Source organism: Cupressus sempervirens, chromosome 4 (assembly GCF_028749045.1).
Source record: "Cupressus sempervirens isolate cs-2001-9-10 chromosome 4, ASM2874904v1, whole genome shotgun sequence".
NCBI lineage: Eukaryota > Viridiplantae > Streptophyta > Pinopsida > Cupressales > Cupressaceae > Cupressus > Cupressus sempervirens.
This window is the reverse complement of record NC_143121.1, coordinates 448757448-448778170: the sequence shown is the minus strand read 5'-3', so window position 1 is coordinate 448778170 and position 20723 is coordinate 448757448. Positions and strand designations below refer to the sequence as shown.

Genomic DNA, 20723 nt, shown 5'->3' with positions numbered 1-20723 from the left:
AAGAAAATCACCAACATGATCATCCTCACAACAGCTATCTATAGTTGCATTTTAGATCCAAATAAAAATGTCATAACTAAAAGTTACATAAATATAACTTAATATTATATCATTTCCCAATTATTCATATGTATTTCATAAGGCAATATCTATTCTAGATATAATAGCATGCCTTGGAATTCCTATTAAGTTCCTATACAAAATATCATTAGTATTTACATACGGAGCTTTAGACTTAAATTCTATAACCATAAATAGGACTAAAATTAGATTTGTATTCAATCACATTGGATTTTGAAATAAATCTTGTGTATATTTCACTCGTGATAACACAATGAGCAATCATCTTAATTGATACATTATTCAAAAGAGATAATGCAAGACGCTTAAATTAGCTATTTCAAATGCTTGAAATGGGGCAATTATGTATATTTGGATTTAAAATTTGAAATTGTTTGTAATGAGAAAATGAGTATAATTATATCTTCAATTATAAAGAAATATCCACTATTAATATAGCAAATGGAAAATTCAAGGCATTTGACTGACTTATAACCATATTTTTATTTAAGTGCCTTGAAACTCAAAAGAACTACATTTTATTTTGAAGATAATATGACAAAATCATCCTACTAGTTGATAATAAAAAGTAAGTCATAAAGAGACCCTATAAAGGGGTTGTGGAAGAGGTGTTTTCTACAATAGTTCTCTGCAAGCTCTATCTCAAACTTCAGTTTTGGGTGTTCCAAATCTTGTCTATAATCTTGCTTGTAATATCATAGTAAGTGATGATCCTAGTAGATAAGTTATTCAGAAGAAATGATGCGAGAAGCTTAAATTAGTAATGTCAAATGCTTACAATAGGGTGTTTATTTATATGTGGATTAAAAAACTAAAATTACTTGTAATGAGTAAATGAGCCACATATAATACAATTATAATGATCTAATCATTTTCAATTTTGAAGAAAATGTTCGTCATTAATGTAGCAAAGAGAAAATTCAGGAGACTTGACAGACTTATAACCATATTTTCAAGTATCTTGAAACTAAAAATAACTTCATTTTATTTTGAAGATAATATGACAATTAAATTATAAGTTGAAAAGAAAAGTAAGAGCATAATGAGACCCTATAAAGGATTTGGAGAAGGGACATTTTCTACAATATTTATTAGGGATGGCAAATAGTGGATCACTACCTTAAATTCTATGGGTGCCTAACAACAATAGTGTAGTTAAGATACTCATTTCTAGTTGTTAGGTTACTCTATGGGGGTAAAATATGGTCTTCTTTTGGGACTTAATATGGGAAGTCTCATTTTTTAGTAGACAACGTTGCGAATGTTTATGTTCAAGAGAATGCTGTTTCCCAAAGAGGAAGTATTTATGGAAATCTTGGTGGTTCATATATTGGATTTGAAAAATGATATTGACAGAGCTGTACGTGTTAGTATTTACTATTTGGTCTACCATAGAAATTTGCTACTGAACAAACATTGCAGGGTACAAGGCATGCACATGTCAATTGTGAAAAAAGACAAATATGAATAAATAAAGATTCAATACCGCATAATGAATTGATTTTTCATATTATTTTATTGAAAGGCCTACATGGCATAAAACTTTTGTTGGAGTTGTCAAGGCTGTTACAAATGCAAATGCCACATCCCTAAACCTTCAAAATCCAAGAACAAAACCTTTGGATATACAATTAACAGACACTACCATGAAAAGTGTCAAAGAAAGATCTGCACACATCACAATCATCAAGTAAACTTGCCACCTGCTGTAATGAAGACAAATGGCTGGTTATTAAAGAGACAAACAAAAGCTTTTACTAGATCCAACTGTAAATTGGATCTTCTGGTACAAACAGAGCATTGCCAGAACAATGAATGGCTCTTCAGGTACCATACAACCTCAAGCGTGTTGTGATACATGCACGGCATATAGGGCAGTTTGACAAATGTTGGCTGCAATCCCTGCAGGTCTGTTACATGGCATCGAAATCATTGAGAAAAAGCTTAATTCAATAATTGAATAATTCTTGAAAAACTAAAAAACAAATAAAAAGCTGAATCTGGAAAATACTCACCAAATGTCCACAACCAAATGCCATATCTTTAGCATTGGTCAAGCAAATGGGACAAACCTGATTAAGAAATAAGCCATTCAATTTTAAGGACATGTGAAGGAATTCCATACTGAAAGAAATCTAAACCAAAGATTCAAAGAGAGAACAATTAGATCTCATACATAAATAGTAGATTGTCCAAGGAGAAGAAATCTCTACCTGTCTTTCACGGTCCAGGTTTGTTTCTGGTTGAGAAATCCCTGCCAGACTGGTGCTCTCAGAAGCTGAAGGCTGGGAAATTGATGGCTGACTTGAACTTGACAAAGGATAAACTATCGAAGGAGAAGATATCTCTACCTGTCTCTCACTGTCCAAGTTTGTTTCTGCTTGAGAAATCCCTACTAGAATGGGGCTCTCAGAAGTCATAGGCTGGAAAATTGATGACTGAGAAGAACTCGACAAAGAAGCATCATGTGAAATCACTGATAATGGAGGACAGAGTGGTTCTACATTTGAAACCTTTCCAACTTTTTGCCTATAAGGATACAACATTAAATGAACTTCTGAAGTTAGAAAACAAGCTAAAGTCATCGTTCAAAGGACTTGTCCTGACTAGCACAGCATATACATATACCCCAGAATGTTGAGTTCTATCGTTGCTTTATATTGAAATGGTATCTCCATAAGTGCAGCAAGTGCAAACTCGGCTTCCTTCTGAGATTGCACTAGGTTTCTTGACATAAGCTTTGTGAAGTTCACAAACTGGAAGATGAACAGAACTTCAAATCAGAAGCTTACATAAAGACTAGCATTATATTCCAAAAATATCAAATATAAATAAAAATCAAACTTTTCAAAAATTCTAGCATGCAGAAGATGGTTATTAGCATTATAAAGTGGCTATCCTGCAAAACTCTTGCTTGAAATTCTCGTAGCATGTGGTTGTCATCTATGCAATCTCTGTAACTTATAAGCTATCTACTATATTACCAAGTCTCTATAAAGGAATATAGATTGACATAAACAATACACTACATCTCAATAAAAATGCAGCCACCAGCCACTTACAACAAGAGTACATATTGTCCACGTGAATATTGAAGGATAAATATAATAAGTAGAATAAATTAAGGTTATTTGAAACACATTGTAACCTGGAAATTGTCAAATAACCGTCGAGGGATGTTGTCATCAAATTGTTGCATTGCTTCCCAGGGCCCATCACCAACTCCAACCACAACTATTGATAGTGGATATTGACTGTGCATTGAGAGATATAAGATTTAGTCATCACAAAAAATAAAATAAATATCGTTTATATGATATATGCACTAATACCATCATACCTTGCAGCAACTACAGCATCTATTGTCTTCTGTTCTTGTGGACTTAACTGCCCAGGCTTTGCATTACTACTCTTGCTTACCTATAAAAAGTAAAGCGTCGTAGAAGCAGATATGAGACTTCATATATATACACACACACATATACATAGTCATACATAAGTAAGAAAGTCAAATCTCAGGAATAAATTCAGAAGAATTGTATAATATAGATAGATTTGGGCAGGCTACGAGAAAAAAACAGCAAACTAATTACCTGTCCATCAGCAACAATAACAAGAACGTGATATTGGCCTCCATTCTTCTCTACAATATCCATTGCAATCTCAATAATTGGAGCAAAAGAAGTTGGACCTGCAATAAAATTTGTAATATAAACCATGTCATCAGATAAAAATCTACTTAGCAATAATGATTCCATTGACTTTGCAATCAACAAAAACACGAAACCGAATTTGCAGGCATGCACCTATTCAATAGCCATTAGCCCAACTTATAAGTTCCAAAAGGTTAAGTACACAAAACTATAGTGTTCCTTCGTCATTATGTGCCTTGATCTCCCTCCACAGTGACCAAATTGCCCACAAAATGTCAATGCGTATCATAAAGCTAAGATAAATCTAGCATGTATCTTACCTTTAAACATCTATAATGTAACATGAAGTGAGATTAAACATAACACCAGAGAATATAAATAGGAGAAAGGAATAATTGTACAAATCATGCCCAGGCCTGTATTACATTTAAAGCATTCTTCAGCAAAGGAATCTTGTCGTTGTCAGCTGCCTTTATCAAATCACTTGTAACTACAAAAAATCTCAGCACTATCATAACCAACTCACACATTTGACATGTTAAAATTTATTCTACTACCTTCCCCTACTCACCATATAAGAGGCTACACAAAGCTTATCTTTAACTTAAACTATCAGTTGCAAGGGGCGTGGTCAAAATGTGAGTTGTTTACTCCAGCTTAATATTGCATCTTAAGATTCCTCTTTCAACTAGAGGGCATATGAAATTAAAAAAATACATCGGTGTATATGAAATTTACCAATCTTAAGCAGGCTTCAATTATCACAATAGAAAATAGTTGTACCATTTCAAGACCCCTTTCAAATCAGCAAACATCTCAACCAACTCTTCATATCAGTCCATGCAACAACACTTTGATAACATCTTATTCCCATACAAAGAATGAACAACTCTCTGTTGCTTTTTCATAGGTTCCTCCATCTTTCTAGCATCTGTGTACCTAAAACAGATAGTGGGGCCAACAACCATATTCAATAAGGAGGCTAGCTTGCACTGGTGCCTTGTTAGGATTAAAATTTCTCTTAACATTGGTGAATAGCATTCACCACCAATCTAGGATTTCGGCATAGTGCTTAAAAGCAAGGAATGGAAGTCAATGGCACCCACCACTATTAAGAGTGAAGTTTCCATCCCACCATTGGAAACATTTTGGTGAGGTAATGAGGGGGGAGGGAATCAATACCATACACTTTTCTTTCTATTTAACCTTTTAATCATAAATTGATATACTTCAATACTCTTTCACCGAAATCTGTTGTATCATCAACTAGTTTACTGAAATGAAATAAAGTGTTACCTATTACTGAAATGTTAAGTTTTGAACTTCTAACATGAACATCACACACATAATACATAATTCAATATTTTGGTCTTGCAGAAAACCCTTGATTAGAGGGAAAAACTATGGTGGAGATAGTACTCACAACTCATCACTGCAGTAACAAGGTGCCCGGTTAAGAGCTTACAATAATGTCATATTTTGAATGAATTCACCCTGTTAGGAGTGACTGATACACTATTAGAAGTATCTACAGTCCTGCAAGAGACTACTCTATTAAGAGATTTTATCCCACTTCAATGTAAACTTCTTTAAGTTCTCCATTCAAAAATGCTGACTATACATCCATCTGATACACTTTAAACTTCTTACTTGCTGCATAAGCCAGGAACATTCTTATTGCTTCCATTCTGGCAACAAGGGAAAATGTCTCTTCATAATCTGTACCTTCTTGCTGTGAATATCCTTTGCATATCAATCTTGCTTTATACCTCACAACTTCACCTTATTCATTCATCTTATTTTTGAATACCCATTTAGTTCCTATAACATTTTTGTCTTTAGGTCTAGGAACCAATTCCCGTGTCTCATTCTTCACAATCTGATCTAATTCTTCCTTCATTGCTTGAATCCAATGATCATCCTTGCATGCCTCATTTGCACTCTTTTGTTCAACTTGAGAAATCAAACATAATTCCTCATGTACTCTATTTCTTGTCATAACTCCTTTATCTTTGCTTCCAATAACCTGATCTGTAAGGTGGTTCTTTGTCAAATTCCTGCTTGGTGTAGGAGTTGCTATTTCAACTCTCACTTCTTCTCTTGGTTCTGATCTTTGTTCTTCTCTTTGTTCAACAATTTGAACATCATTCTGCAAGTCATTGTTAGTCTCAAAGAAAATTTTGATATTCTCTCTAACAAGTTTAGGATTATCTTCTTCTTCATCAGAAATATAATCTAGCATTCTCTCTTAAACTCCAAATTTTTCATCCACTTTCACATTTGCACATTCAACAATTGTCTTAGTTCTATGATTAAAACATATATAAGCTTTTCTTTTCAATGAATAATTAAAGAACATACCTTCATCGCTTCTTACATCAAACTTACCAATATCATCATCTCTCTTTATGTAATACTTACTTGCAAACATTCTGAAATATTTTATTGAGGGTGCATGTCTAAACCATAATTCATAAGAAGTCTTCTTTGTACCTTTTCTGAACTATACTATGTTCATGCTATATACTGTTGCGTTGACTGTTTCTCTCCAAAATGTCTTGGATACATCATTCTCAAACAACATTGCTCTTGTTGTTTCAGTTATAGACCTATTTCTTCTTTCAGCAATCCCATTTTGCTCAGGTGTCTTAGGTGATGATAGTTATCTCTTAATACCATTTTCTTCACAAAAGATGTTAAATTCTCTAGAAGTAAACTCTCCACCTCTATCTGATCTCAAACATTGTATCTTTACACCAGATTCATTCTGAACTCTATTCTTGAACATCTTAAACTTTTCAAATGCTTCAGACTTTTCTTTAAGAAATGCTACCCACATCATTCTAGTGAAATCATCAACAAAAATCATAAAGTACATTTCTCCATAGAATCCTCTTGTTTTGGTAGGACTGCTCAAGTCTGTATGAACAATCTCCAATTTTGTTGTGGTAGTGAACTTCTTGCTAGGAAAAGAAACTTTCTTCTATTTAGCCATAACACATTCTTTGCAAACAACATTAGTAGGTTTCATGATTCTAAGTAGATCTGTAACTGCAAATGTATTGCTAGCTTTCACAATATTATCACAGTTTACATGACAAAAATCTTCTATGCCATAGCCAACTGTTATCCACATTTGCAACCAAACAAGTCATTTTTGTAGGGTTCAATTGAAACACATTACCTCTAGATCTTGTACTTGTTCGAATTAACTTACCATCTTTATCTTTGATAATGCATGTCTTCTCTGTGAATTGCAACTGATAACCTTTATCAACCAATTGTTCAACACTCAAAAAGTTATGCTTTAATCCATCAACAAAATAAACATCATCAGTGTTAGTCATTCCATCAAGAGTAATAGATCATATGCTCGTGATATGACAAGTTGTATTGTTACCAACTCTAACAATTCCTCCACCATAATTTCTAAACTTTACAAACTTATTCATGTCTCCAGTTATATGGTGTGAACACCCACTATCTATAATCCAATCAGATTTCTTTTCAACTTGTGAAACTAGAGCTTTTACTTCTCTAATTTCTTTTTCATGGTTTTCTTCTTTTATAGCCACAAATTCTAATTCATCATTAATTTCACTTTGAACTGACTCATCATCTTCATTTGCACACAAACAATCTCTAGGTCTTCCAGGCTTGAAATTCTTATACTTTTTCTCTCTTTTATGACACTTAGATGCATAATGACCAGATTCATTGCAAGTCCAACATTTTAAAATTCTCTTAACATCTAGTTCTCTTCTCACAAGTAGGGCAATTCTTTCTTCAATTCTTCTATCGTCCTCAGATCTAGATCTGCTGCTGCTAGCATAATCTCCACTGGTGCTTGCACTTGTTGATAAAGGACAAACACTCAATGCAGTAAAGGTTGTTTCCACTGTGGACAATTCTCCAAATTGCTTCAAGCTCACTTCTGTTGCTTCCAATATTCCAAGTGTCTCTGGTAAACTTCTCAATGCAAGTTATCACTTGCTCAATCATCTGCATTGTCTGTCTTAATGGTGGTGTCAATGTCTTCAAAATCTTCCATATAATCTAATCTTCATCTTTAGATCCCTAAAAATATTTGATTCCTGCAACAATCTTTGATATTCTACCAATATATCTTCTCATAGATTCATCTTCCATAATTTTAGCATCTTGAAATAAACATATCCAATTCTGTAATCTAATTCTTTTAGCATGCTTATCACCTTCAAAAGTAGACTCTAAGGCTATCCAAATTTCATGAGATGTTTCTAAGGATTTTACCTAACTGTATTCGTTCTTAGGAAGAGCTGACAATAATGCTTCTCTGGCAAGCATATCACACATAAACAAATCTCTTTCAGCTTCACTGCATTCCTCAAGTTTGCTTTCTTCCACAGTCTTAATTTTTAGTCTTTGTCAACAGCCCATACCTTGGACCCATACATAGCAAATGAGTCTTCATCATTTCCTTCCAGCTGTCATAGTCAACTCCATCAAATTTAGGACTTTCTTTTCTGAAGTGACCCGCCATTGATCTCCCAAAGCTGCTAATTTTTTTTTTCAAGGACATGATGCTCTGATACCAATTGTTAGAAAGTAAAGTCCACCAAGATAACTACGAGGGGGGGGGGGGGCCGGCGGGGGGGGCGGTGAATCAGTTATCCAACTATTAAAACATTTACCAACCTTATTAATCCTTAAGCATGTGAACAATATAATCAACAACCATAAGAAGAAACTCGTACACAATAGTACCAAATATGTTAACTAAGGAAACCCTTGATCAGAGGAAAAACCCCAGTGGGGATGGTACCCACAAAATGATGTATTAATATTAAAGTTCCTTGTTAGAGGATGGACTCTGTTAGGAGCTAATGAAATACATTCAGTACATATCAATCCATGTTAGGAAATTTCAACATTGTTAGGAGTTGTGCCAACCTTGTTAGGAGTTGTTGAAGGCAGATGGACACATTGTCCAAACAGCTTTAGGGCAAGACCACCAAACTCACTGTCCAACTAGTCTTTGTATTATTCCTTGTAGAATAATAGAAATGTATAGCTCCTCTATCCTCTAACCGAGCTTCTCCTCTTCAAATTTCAATACCAATCACCAACTTCGCATCCAATAATCCCTTGGATTGCTTACTTGCATTTACAAAATACTTCACATATCACTTATGAATACACAAATCACATACATATTCACAAGGAACATTACCTTCCTTTATACCATGTCCTCAAAACAATTTCTTGAGTCGGCCTTGAGGCTTTCTCAATTAATTATAATAGGACCTCATTAAGATATTACAAAAATTTACATCTTTTTGTTATTAAAATTACTGTCAGCTCACAGTCTTTACAACTTCTCACAAATGTGACCTTAGACCTTACGCACTTGCTGATGTCATCATTAGGTTGTCTACTATTACTGTCTAACTACGCTCATCACGATTCTATCTCAAAAAAGAGATCCAAATCAATCATCAGAAACCACTTATAAGATACTCTGTCTTCTTACTGTCTTCTGTCAATCTTGAATAACTTTTGTATGACTTCAACCTTATGCATGCACACTTAGCCACGTCATCAAGATATAGTGTAGAACACATCCTTAACTCTGCTTGACCTGACCATCAATACACAATCCATACGACCTCGTTCTTTGTCTGCTACTCTACCAATCTTTACAGAAATGATGCTATGTTGACATCAATGACAAACACAGTCATGAATGCAATATGTCAATCATGCTAACAATCTCCGTAAGTGTTCTCGAAATGCTTAGGATGCTCCCCCAAAGGAATACCATCAGCAGTCACGCTATAACATATTATTGGTGCAATTGATCCTAATAACATTGACAATGTTTGTGAACCAACTAATGCCTTTGATGAAGAAGATGAAGATTTAGATAATCCATTAGATGATTGACACTTTGCATAAAGTTCTAATTGTTGAAAGTCTAAACAATGATTATTGAATTCAAGATTATTTTATATTTTGGTGTTGTTAATAGATATGATGCTAATAATACAAGTTTATAGTGTTTTTGTTGTTTGTATGATACTATGTGGCATTCTAATCTTAATTTATTTTTCTAAGTTGCATACGTGTGTGTGTGTGTGTGTGTGTGTGTGTTTGTGTGTGTGTGTGTGTTTGTTACATGTTTTTGTACTAATGAACCCAAACCCCATTTCAAGATTTTGACATAGCAACGAACCAATTCTTGGAACCTGAACATGAACCCAAACTCGAACCAATAACTTAATTAAAGACTATGGGGTTAAAGGATTTCATAATCTTGTTGCTAAACTATCAAGAATAAATCAACAAGAGTTTGAGCTATGATTGCTTTCTCCTAAAGCTTTTCAGATCCGTTGAGCTCCTTTGCTTTGCAATTAATCTGTTCTTGATCGGTCCAGAATTGTGTAACTTTGTCCTTCACTTATTTTCTCAACTTTCTATCTCATATCACTCATGTCGCTTTTAGATTCTATTTGATTGCTTTATATCATTCCTTTGTGTAAACCTAATTAGGGTTCCATGATACTTTGTAATATTCCTCCTTGAAAACTGAAGAAAAGAGTTAAACTTCTAACCAAGGAATTCTAACAAACGATTGGCATGCTTAATACTATTGTTGGTTTTAAATGGCTCCATGTAATTGAGTTTAACAACCGTAAATCCTCACTGTTCAGCAACTTTGATTTAATGGTTACAAGGGTCGTAATATTGATATGTTAGATACATTAAATCACAGGATAAGTTGCATTTGAGGTAATGAAATAACAACTTATAATGACTGAAAGACAATTGGCTGACTACACGTATGGAGTATCATAGGACCATCCGAACATTCAGAAATATAACATTCAGTCTGGTTTTACATTGAGATGCAGTGCCCTTTTTATTCGCTAGAAGTATTTATGTCAAATACTTGGTACGTAATCCTGATAATATGTTCTGATGTTGCTGTAAATAATTTGAATCCAATTTGCATAACAATATGACTACGAAACTAGTATGTAATAAGATAATCTCAGAGAATGATACTACTGCATTTTATTAAATTCCAAACCACAGCAAACTCATACAATGTTTTAAATATCATGCCTAATGTTGACACATTTATTGAGAGATTTCATCAACCATTAACTACACTTAAATCTCAAATGTATGCAAGAGTAATGATGGATAAACGACTATTTCGTCTTTTAGTCACTTAAGTTATTTTGTCATAAAGTGACTTTATAACTTTATAATAACAGTTAAAATAAATCACTTGAACTTTAATATCTCTTGAAATACTTGTCTGATTGCCATGCTGTTAGAAATAGGAATCTCTCCTCATAATTCCCCATGTGACCAAATACGCTTTCTAAAAATAGAAAAGGTCCATCTCTATTACTCCTGGCTTACTATACATAGTAAGTACGGCAAATGGAGTCCAAAAGATATCGAATGAAGGCCAAATCCATAAATCCATGAATGTTGGAGACGAATCAATCCTCAAAGACCCTCTAACCAACCTTATTAACCTACAAGGATCCAATATTAAGCTAATCCCTGAAATTTTGATACTGGCAACAAATGGGGACATTACATACTTCCTCTCAAATCTTAAATAAATCGTTTTGACCTTTAGATCTAGTCTGGAAATCTTGCCTTGTAGTCCTCGATAAAACTTAATTTTTATATGCTAAACCTTCCTCCAATTCAATTCAACACTTGAATCACTTAACCTTCTTCTATAAATTATTTTCCATAATTCCTTGACTTGTGTCCTTCATTTCTTCTTTTTTCCTAATTCAATGAATCACTTTGATGGTTGTGCCTCTAATTTTCCAAACTATTCCTTCATTAACCAATTTGTCCAATTTGTTGTTTACCGATGCTACTCCTTTGCTCCGATACTATTCCTTTATATCGATTAGCTCTATTCATTTCCTGTGTACCGATAACATGCTCCTTTTTTCCTTTTTTCGATAGTGTCCTTTGTTCTCCAATATAACTTATATGTTTACCTAACCAATTCATCCATTGACTCAACTTCTCAATAGTGATCTTTTGCTCCTTTATGATTCACCAACAATGACAACCATATTCAAAATCTTCATTTATAACTTGTATAGAGTTTTGTCAAGTAACAATCTCCCCCTTTGGCATTGATGGCAAAAATTTAATGTTCATTAAAATTTGTCATTTGTACTGTACCTTTTGTTGTACTACTCTATCACTACTTTACCTCTTTTGGTTTACCTGTTCCAAATTTACTCTCTTTACCTATTCACTACTCTATTCACCCCCTTTTTGGTTGATTCAGATTAAGTTTCAAATTCAAATTTTGCCCTTCTTCTCTCCCTTTTTGGCAGCAATGCCAAAAATTGTAGCAGTGACTCTGCAGGCTGGGGTACTCTCCTGTTTATAACTTGTCAAAAATAGCTCTATACTTGTCCTTTATGTCGATGAAAATTTTGCTCCACACCTGTTTGAATTGGTGCAATGCAGTGATATTGCTTCTGATTTCTATTATCTATTATGTCACGTTCTCGGTAATGCTCTGTCCTAATGTATCAAGTAGCTCGGTAGTTTTTCCTAACAGTCTCTGCATCATATCCATAATAGGTATTATAATATACTGTATTTCAATCTTTGTATTAACATCTCTACCAGTGCATGTCTTTCTGTATATCTTAGTAGCTTCAGTCAAATTGTTTTCCAGTTCCTTTATGTTCTCCGATAATGTTGTAATAAATTCTGAAATCTTTTGTACTTGCTTGCTATCTTTTCCATTCCGTAATTTCTTCTCAACTTTCCCTCTGAATTTTGCTTTTGTGTTCTGATATGTTTGAATTGTATCTATGAATACTTTTAGCTGATCAATGAATGGTTCATTCATATCAATATACACTTTCGGTAGTAACTCTAAAAATATCTCAACATTTCTTCTCAGAATTATTTTCTTCAATCTCTTTCTTTTCATTCTTTACTTTTCAGTCTTTTCTTCAAACTTTTGTACAAAAATGTATTTCTCTTCATAGCTCAATTCATTAGGATTTCTCTTCAAAATGGCATATTTGAGGTAATTGTCAAAGTCTTCATCTGATTCTATTTTTCTTTTTCTCTTTTCTTGTTCATCTGTGTTAAAATCAGAGGATTATTGCAAATGAAATAATACTGCCTGTATTTTTTGTTTATTTCAGATGCAGCAATCTCTGTCGCATTTATATTGGAATAAGGTTATGACGAGTCTACACATTAATTACATAATTAATATAATAACAAATATATATATATAACCTTTATATATAATGCATAAATTAATCTCATATATTATTATTTATAGGTTTATCTGACTAAAGCTAAAAAATAATAACACTCCCTCTTAGCTAGGGAGGATAAACACAAGATAAATAGAACACCATTGATAATATTTAGAAATAATACAACAAAGGAAGTCTTTGATCAGAAGACTTCCAATATATGATAAATTTAAGTATTGGCCTATCAGAATATCAACATAGGATATTCACCAAGTACTAATTTGATATCATGTCAGATAGCATGAGCACTGGCCTATTAGAACATCAATTTAATGATATCGACCAATGATTGAGTAATGGCCTATCAGAACATCAAATTAATGATATCCACCAAGTACTCAATACGGTAATGGCCTATCAGAATATCAAAGCAAGATATTCACCAAGTACCTATCATATATCTATAAAAATAAATTATTGATCATCAATTTAATGACATCTAACACTTAGTTGATTTACAAGATAAAGCCTTTCATGATCTATTTCAAAATTTACATAAAATGTATATCATGATTTAAGTTATTGTAAGATCGTCACCTTTCAATAACTTCTGCAAGAACAAGTGATAATCATTTTGAAGTCGCCACTTCCTCATGATGTACATAGGAGGTAGGTCCATGCACACGTGAAGTCACCACAGATACTATCATGCGGTGTTGTCATGACATCCACCATGGATCATATCAAAGAATAAGGTTTTCACCTCAAACTTATCACTCATAGAAAAGAATGTAATACAATGGATTTCACTTAGAACTTCTTCATGAAGAAATGCTAACCTTTTGACCTCCTCGTCAAGGTTATTCCCAATAAGGTGTCAAAACTTCCTCTAAATCTAAAACATATCCTCTACCCTCTCTCTCTCTTTGTCCAAAGTTGCCTCTAATAAACTATCATGCTCCCTAATTCAACAAGTATCCATCTATCTAGGAAAGTTATGTCTAGACATTCATGGTTCACATGAAACTTCATCCCATGAATCATAGTCCCTTTAACTACTATAATTTTCTTATTAGTAGAGAAGCCATCTTAACATAGTCTACTACTTTTGAACCACTATGATCAAGATTCTTGGAAGCAAACTAAAACATATCATCAATTTTCTTCCTCTCTGACAGATGTGGCAAACTCCCTCTTGTTATAGAAGGGTACTCATTAGGTAGCATGTCTAATGTATTATTCTTTTTCCTACAAGAACATCCTCAGAGACATGGAAAAAAGGTTGAGGCAAGTAACTCTTATAGTACATGTAGAAATACAATTAAGAGAGAGAGATATATAGAGATTAGTAAATGTAATACTAAAACATAATGAGTAGTTATCTACACATCCTTCATACAAGTTGCTCCAATGAAAGTCCATATGCATCAAATCAAAAAATGCCTCCTTAATTAGTAAATACATTAGCTTTATGAGTTAAGCGAATTTTACCACTTTGGGTCCCCTTGTCCCTCACGATACGCAAGACACGTGGTGGGTCCTCCAATTTGAATCTTTCTCACCTCACAAGTGAATCTCTATATTCTCTTCCTTACTATGCTGAATGATATCAGCCTCTGACTTTGTTGGTCATCAACTTCTACATCTTCCGTATCTTCTAGCAAATAGCACTTTGACAAACTATCTCTTTATCTCTTGCAATTTGTTGAAGATGGTAGCTGCAATAGAGATCTTTATCTCTGGAAATATGAACGTTATTACCATTATTATTACGTTCAGCTGAAAATGACACTTAAGTTTAATTTGTAATATTAAATGTCAATGACATGTGCCACTCACATGCATTGAGGCATGAATATTCGAAGAGTTATAATTAATTATAGGAGTTATGGGAATCTCAAAAGACCTTCGGTTATAATGTGAAGAGACTCTCCTATTGTTATATATTCGTAGCTACCAAAGGATGTTGTACACTTGAATTCTATTATCAATAAAATGATATTTTCTGCTGTGTGGCTGGATTTTTCCCTTTCCTGATGTTCTTTGTTTCAGTTTTTGTCTCTTTTATTGCTGATTATCTTCATGGATTTATGGGCTCTAGTTTTAACATGGTATCAGAGCTCAATTAGATAACAATAATAACAGTTTTTTAACAGTAAGGAGAGAGGATATGTGTGTTTATTATGATGGTTGTGAGAGAAATTCTTGCATGTCCATATTGTTTCAGGTTCTTTCTTTTATGTTTTTCTTCGGCTTTGTATGTGTTCTTGGGATTGTGAGTCAAATCTTTCCTTTATCTGTAGATGCTTTCTTATATATTTGTGTAGAACAATTGTTGTTGCATTTTTCATATGGATTCCAAATTTTGGAAGGATATCTTCTTTTTTTCCTTCTAAGTTTGTTGACTCTAGATGGTGATTTCAAGCTTCTGACGGATCTTCCTACTGTTTTGTTTTTCTCATATTGTCATCTACTTTTATTCTTTCATCACACTTTGTGATTTTCCTTTGTACGGATGAAAGGAAAGCCCATGAGGTTGTGGTTAGCTGAAAGGTCATATACATGAACGGTTGTGATTAGATTTTATATTAAGAGAAAGAAGCAACTCGTCATTCTTTCTTTATCTTTTATATTCTTTTGCATCTTTGCATGCATCAATTCATTGTCAAGGTAAGTGTTTTCACTTTCATTTCTCTTTCCTATATAGTCTATTGTCATCAGTTGTATTTTGATGGATGTTTTAGGATGCCTTTGAAGCTTACGAAAATTTTGTAGTGAGAAAATTCATTGTATCTTACTCTTCTCTTTGCTTTGTGGAATCCTTGTGTATTGCTTTTTTGTCGAGTGAATAGGTGAGTAAGTGGCTCGTCAATCACAAAAGTCAACCTAAGCACATGAAGCTTCAGGATACTATGTACATGCAGTTTGTATAATATCTCACTAGACAAGCTTGTGTTGAAGGTCGCAAACAAGATGTGACAGTGGGAGTCAGGAGAGAGTCACAAGCAGTGGGAAGACTAAGGTATCGAGAGTCATTTGGTTCTACATACATTCAATGGACACAATGGAATCCTAGTATGTGAAGACTGTCAACAAACTGGTACTACTTCCATGGTCATCATATTGCCAGACTCCAGTGTAACAAATGTCATCATCGTTAATATTGTTCATGGTGCCAACGGTTCTTATCTTGACATCTCACGACATCGTGTCACCTCCGTTTGTGCGTTTCACCAAAGATTTCAGTTTTGACTTCTTTCTACCAACTCAACATTTATGTTTTACATGAGCACTTTTATGCAAGTGTGAGATTTTTTGAGTACTTATTTTTGTTGGATTGTCATTTATTTGCAAATTTGTGAAGCCTGCATTTTCTGTTAGTGTTATCCTTGCTTTGGTCTTTGCGGGAGACGATCAAGTACTTCAATTACTCCTTTGTATGTTTCGTGTGGCAATGAAAGATACTTGGGAAAATTTGACTATATGCGTGAATCACTTGAACAATATCTCCATGCGTGAATCTCCTTAACACTATCTCTGCATGTATTACTTAGAATTATTTTTGGGTAGAATATTTGTTTAAATCTTTCTCAGTACTAACCAGCTAGAGCCTATGTGTAATATCTGCATACATTACTTCTAACACTGGTTAATGATTCATATCAAGAAGATTATACTTCAAACAGATAAGTACTCTGAGTTATATATTTGAGATGGGGGTTAAATCTTATGAAGTTATTAATAACCATTGTTGGTTGCAAGATGCAACTAGAAGCAATAAGATAAGGACGTTAGGCTTTAGAGGGAGATTTTAGCTTCAGAGGGAGGCTTCATAATTAAGAGGGAGTGCTTAAGAAATCCTCTTCATTCTCATATATGATTGTGATGCTTGTGGTATTTGTAAAATTTGAGACTTAAATGGAGCTAAGTCTTGCTTTTGTTATACCTATTTCTATTCTTGTGTAAATGAGATTGTAAGATCAGCTATGATAACTCTTTCACTATGCAATAGTGAACATCATGTTGAGAGAGTCCACGATGTCATCACGTTGAGAGATTCCGTGATGGGAGTTGGATGTCATGTTGAGAGATTCCATGATAGTTCACGTTGAGAGAATCTGTGAATAAAGGCTTAGCTGTGAGTCTTGCAAATCTTTTCATGTTGAGTGATTCCATGAATGTGATTAATTGTTACGGTGTTTCATGTTGAGTGATTCCATGAATGTGATTAATTGTTACATTGTTTCATGTTGAGCGATTTCATGTTACAATGTTTCATGTTGAGTGATTCCATGAATATGATTGATTGTTACAAGTTTTCATGAATCTTATAGGATATATGGGATGAGATTTCATCATTAACATTTTGGTTGCAATCTTGTGTGATTGTTCAACTAAAGATTTCTCTTTGGCTAAGAGGGAGTGTTGAAGATGGTAGCTGCGATAGAGATCTTTATCTCTAGAAATATGAACGTTATTACTATTATTATTACGTTCAGCTGAAAAGGACACTTAAGTTTAATTTGTAATATTAAATGTCAATGACATGTGTCATTCACATGCATTGGAGCATAAATATTCGAAGAGTTATAATTAATTATAGGAGTTATGGGAATCTCAAGAGACCTTTAATTATAATGTGAAGAGTCTCTCCTATTGTTATATATTCATAACTACCAAAGGATATTGTACACTTGAATTCTATTATCAATTAAATGATATTTTCTGTTGTGTGGCTAGGTTTTTACCTTCATTCTAGAAGGGTTTTCCCAGGATATTTCTGGTGTTCTTTGTTTCAATTTTTGTGTCTTTTATTGCTGATTATCTTCATGGATTTATGGGCTCTAATCTTAACACAATTAAGTAGATTTCACTCCTTTTGCAAAGTTATAGATTCTTCCATACTCAAAATTTCATATTTGTCTTATCTTTGCTCATCAGAATAAAAAATTACAAATATAAAAATAGTACTCATAAGAATACTTATCTCACTATTTTGAATCACATTGGGATAGTTCCAAGTAATTTCAAACCTTGTGTTTGTTTGGATCCAAGATGGTTTGGACTCCTTTCCATCACATGAACACCACTTAAAGTTGTAAATCATTCCCATGCTCATCTATACCATTTCTGCACAATGGAGTACTTAATCTCAACACAATATAGCTTCAAAATTGTGGCATGAAGCTGGTTGGTATCCACGTATGGTCATCTTTGTAAATCATTGTTTTATTATATCAACTGCTCATTGTTATAAGCATTGTCTTTCTCCGATGGCTAATAATACACTTGATAACTGACTTCTATTTGACTTTCTTGTCAATTGACCTCATTTCTTATCTACAATAACTTAGGACATTTAAATAGAATTCCATTTGGATTATTTACTCTATCCCATGTTTAGCTGATGGCAATGCTTAGTATCATGTTTGTCTAAAGTTATGTCTGTTTGCTAAAGATAGAACCAACACTTGATTATATAGTGAAAATATGAAACGCTACAAGTGATCACATTTAAAAGGGATGTCTCTCAAAACATTAGTATGCAAATGAGATTGATCTTGTTAATGTTCTTACTATGTTATAATCACCAATGCTTAGACCATGAATGAAGTGGACTCCAGATTGACAAATAAGTTGCATGATTCCCAACTTAAGGATATGTGTCTATTGAAAGGATTGGGCCCACTGAAAAATTCAGAACTTAGTTTTCACACTACCACGGTAAGCTATGAATGATATTTCTAGCACATTAGAGTGTATATTATACACTCACAATTCCCTTGCTCAGACTATCACAACATCCCAATAAATTCATTCGCCTCTTTTCTTCTTTATGGAAAATCATCAGGATTCTCATGAATTAGGATGCTTGATTTTACAGGATTCCACATTTCAACGATCACATCAACAGAATCTTGAATGCGAACCTTGCTCCATTTTCCATTATCCAAAATGTGCTATCAATTTTCTAAAGTTAATATACCATAATAGCATATGGTACTAGGTTGCCAATTTACAAACATGTCATCGGTGTTCACTTGGAGATATCTGCATGGAGGTAATCTCCATGGCAAAAAGGGAGGTACATAATATGTTTATTAGTATTTTGGCCACATAAGAATGAAATGTCACAACCTTTAAAAAATGGTAATTTGTGCCACATCATAGTGGAGCGAATAGGTTATTTATTTCCATTCCTTTGCCCATTGATGTATGAGGGGGTGGATTCACATATTCACCCTTTGTTCATTGATGCATTTTAACCTGCATATCACCTCATACTCCACGTTAGTTCCAACTATCAAATCAACAATTTAATCCCCTTTTATTCTTTCTTCCAGGTCCCTTTTTCAGATTTGCTCAATCATAATTTTGGGGGTTACATTCATAAAAAGTCAGCTCCACATTATACATGTCAAATTAGTGGTGGGTCCAATGCGGACAGCGGTATCATTCCTGACTTGTTAGTTCGATGAGTATGGTCACTAAATATCAGGGTCTGGCCAATAAGGAGTTAGTGTTTTTACATAGCCTTTTCCCATATTTTTCAGTGAGCTTAATTGTCCATCTGTAATTGCAAACAAAAACATCTCCACACAAATGCTTTGACTTTGATAAATATCGATAACCTGTTTGATGCGGTCGGAGAGGCTGGAAAAAGTCATAAAACTTAGCATTGCTTTTTCTTTTCACGTCCTGTTTATGGAATTCCTCTAACTATACCTATTGTTAGTCCCTTCTACGAGCACCACCGCTCGAGTCACCACCTTTGTTGGATCTTGGAGTCCATTTTATTCCCTGCATTTTCTGTTCAATGTTTCACTACCTTGGTTCTTCATTGATGATGTGTTACTCATGCTCGAGAGTTACATAGATGCCACATAAACTACCGTATATTAGTTGAGGTTCACAAACCCTCTCTGTTTAAGATTGTTGATCCTTTATTCTCTCTCTGGTCCTGCATTGACTATGATGCCCTCTTCTTCTATACTTTTATTCTGTCCTATGCCAATATCGCAACACAGATAGGGGAAACAATTTGTCTTTAGGATCCTCCTTTAAGCGGTAAAGCTTTCTTCAAAGGACCCTGGCTCTGATACCATGTTAAAATCAGAGGATTGTTGCAAATGAAACTATCTGTAATTTTTGTATTTTTCAAATGCAACAATCTCTCTCGCATTTATATTGGGAATAAGGTTATGAAGAGACATGTCCCTTCAAGGGACATGTCTATTCATTAATTACATAATTAATATTAAAAACAAATATATATATATATATATATATATATATATATATATATATATAACCTTCTATATAATGAATAAATTATATCTCATATATAATTCTTCATAGGTTTATCTAACTAAAGCTACAAAACATTAGCAATCTATAATCACAACCATTTCTTGTAGTGTCCTAGCAACTTCTACTTCATTTTCTTGTACTGCAACTATTTGTTCCTTGCTTTCCTCTTTATCTTCTTTCTGCTTATCGGTGGTTCTTAGATCTTGTTCCTTTTCTAGGTTGTACTTCCTCGATTTTGGCATTTGCTCCTGTATCTGGTTCTGTTATGTCCTTATCTGCTTGTTCCTGTAGTCCCTCATTTTGATCTTCCTTATCCTCATCAATTTATTCTTGGATCTCAATAGGTTGATCTTCTTGTTCATCTTTGTTAAATCTTTATGTACTTCATATCTGATATTTTGTCCAATTATATTACTCATCT

The 20723-nt window shown here is 33.7% G+C and overlaps 1 protein-coding gene across 1 annotated transcript in view; it reads right to left on the bottom strand.

The window, feature by feature from the left end:
- Nucleotides 1-1564: 1564 nt before the first annotated feature.
- Nucleotides 1565-20723, bottom strand: part of LOC149561924 (E3 ubiquitin-protein ligase RGLG3-like) — an 80163-nt gene continuing 61004 nt past the window's right edge. Inside the window, exons 5-11 of the mRNA XM_089825441.1 lie at nt 3675-3772; nt 3422-3501; nt 3230-3335; nt 2710-2837; nt 2295-2610; nt 2097-2153; nt 1565-1991 (exon numbers count right to left, since the gene is read on the bottom strand). Coding sequence (XP_089681567.1) covers nt 1905-1991; nt 2097-2153; nt 2295-2610; nt 2710-2837; nt 3230-3335; nt 3422-3501; nt 3675-3772 — 872 coding nt within the window. The 3' untranslated portion in view covers nt 1565-1904. The remainder of the gene's footprint in view (nt 1992-2096; nt 2154-2294; nt 2611-2709; nt 2838-3229; nt 3336-3421; nt 3502-3674; nt 3773-20723) is intronic.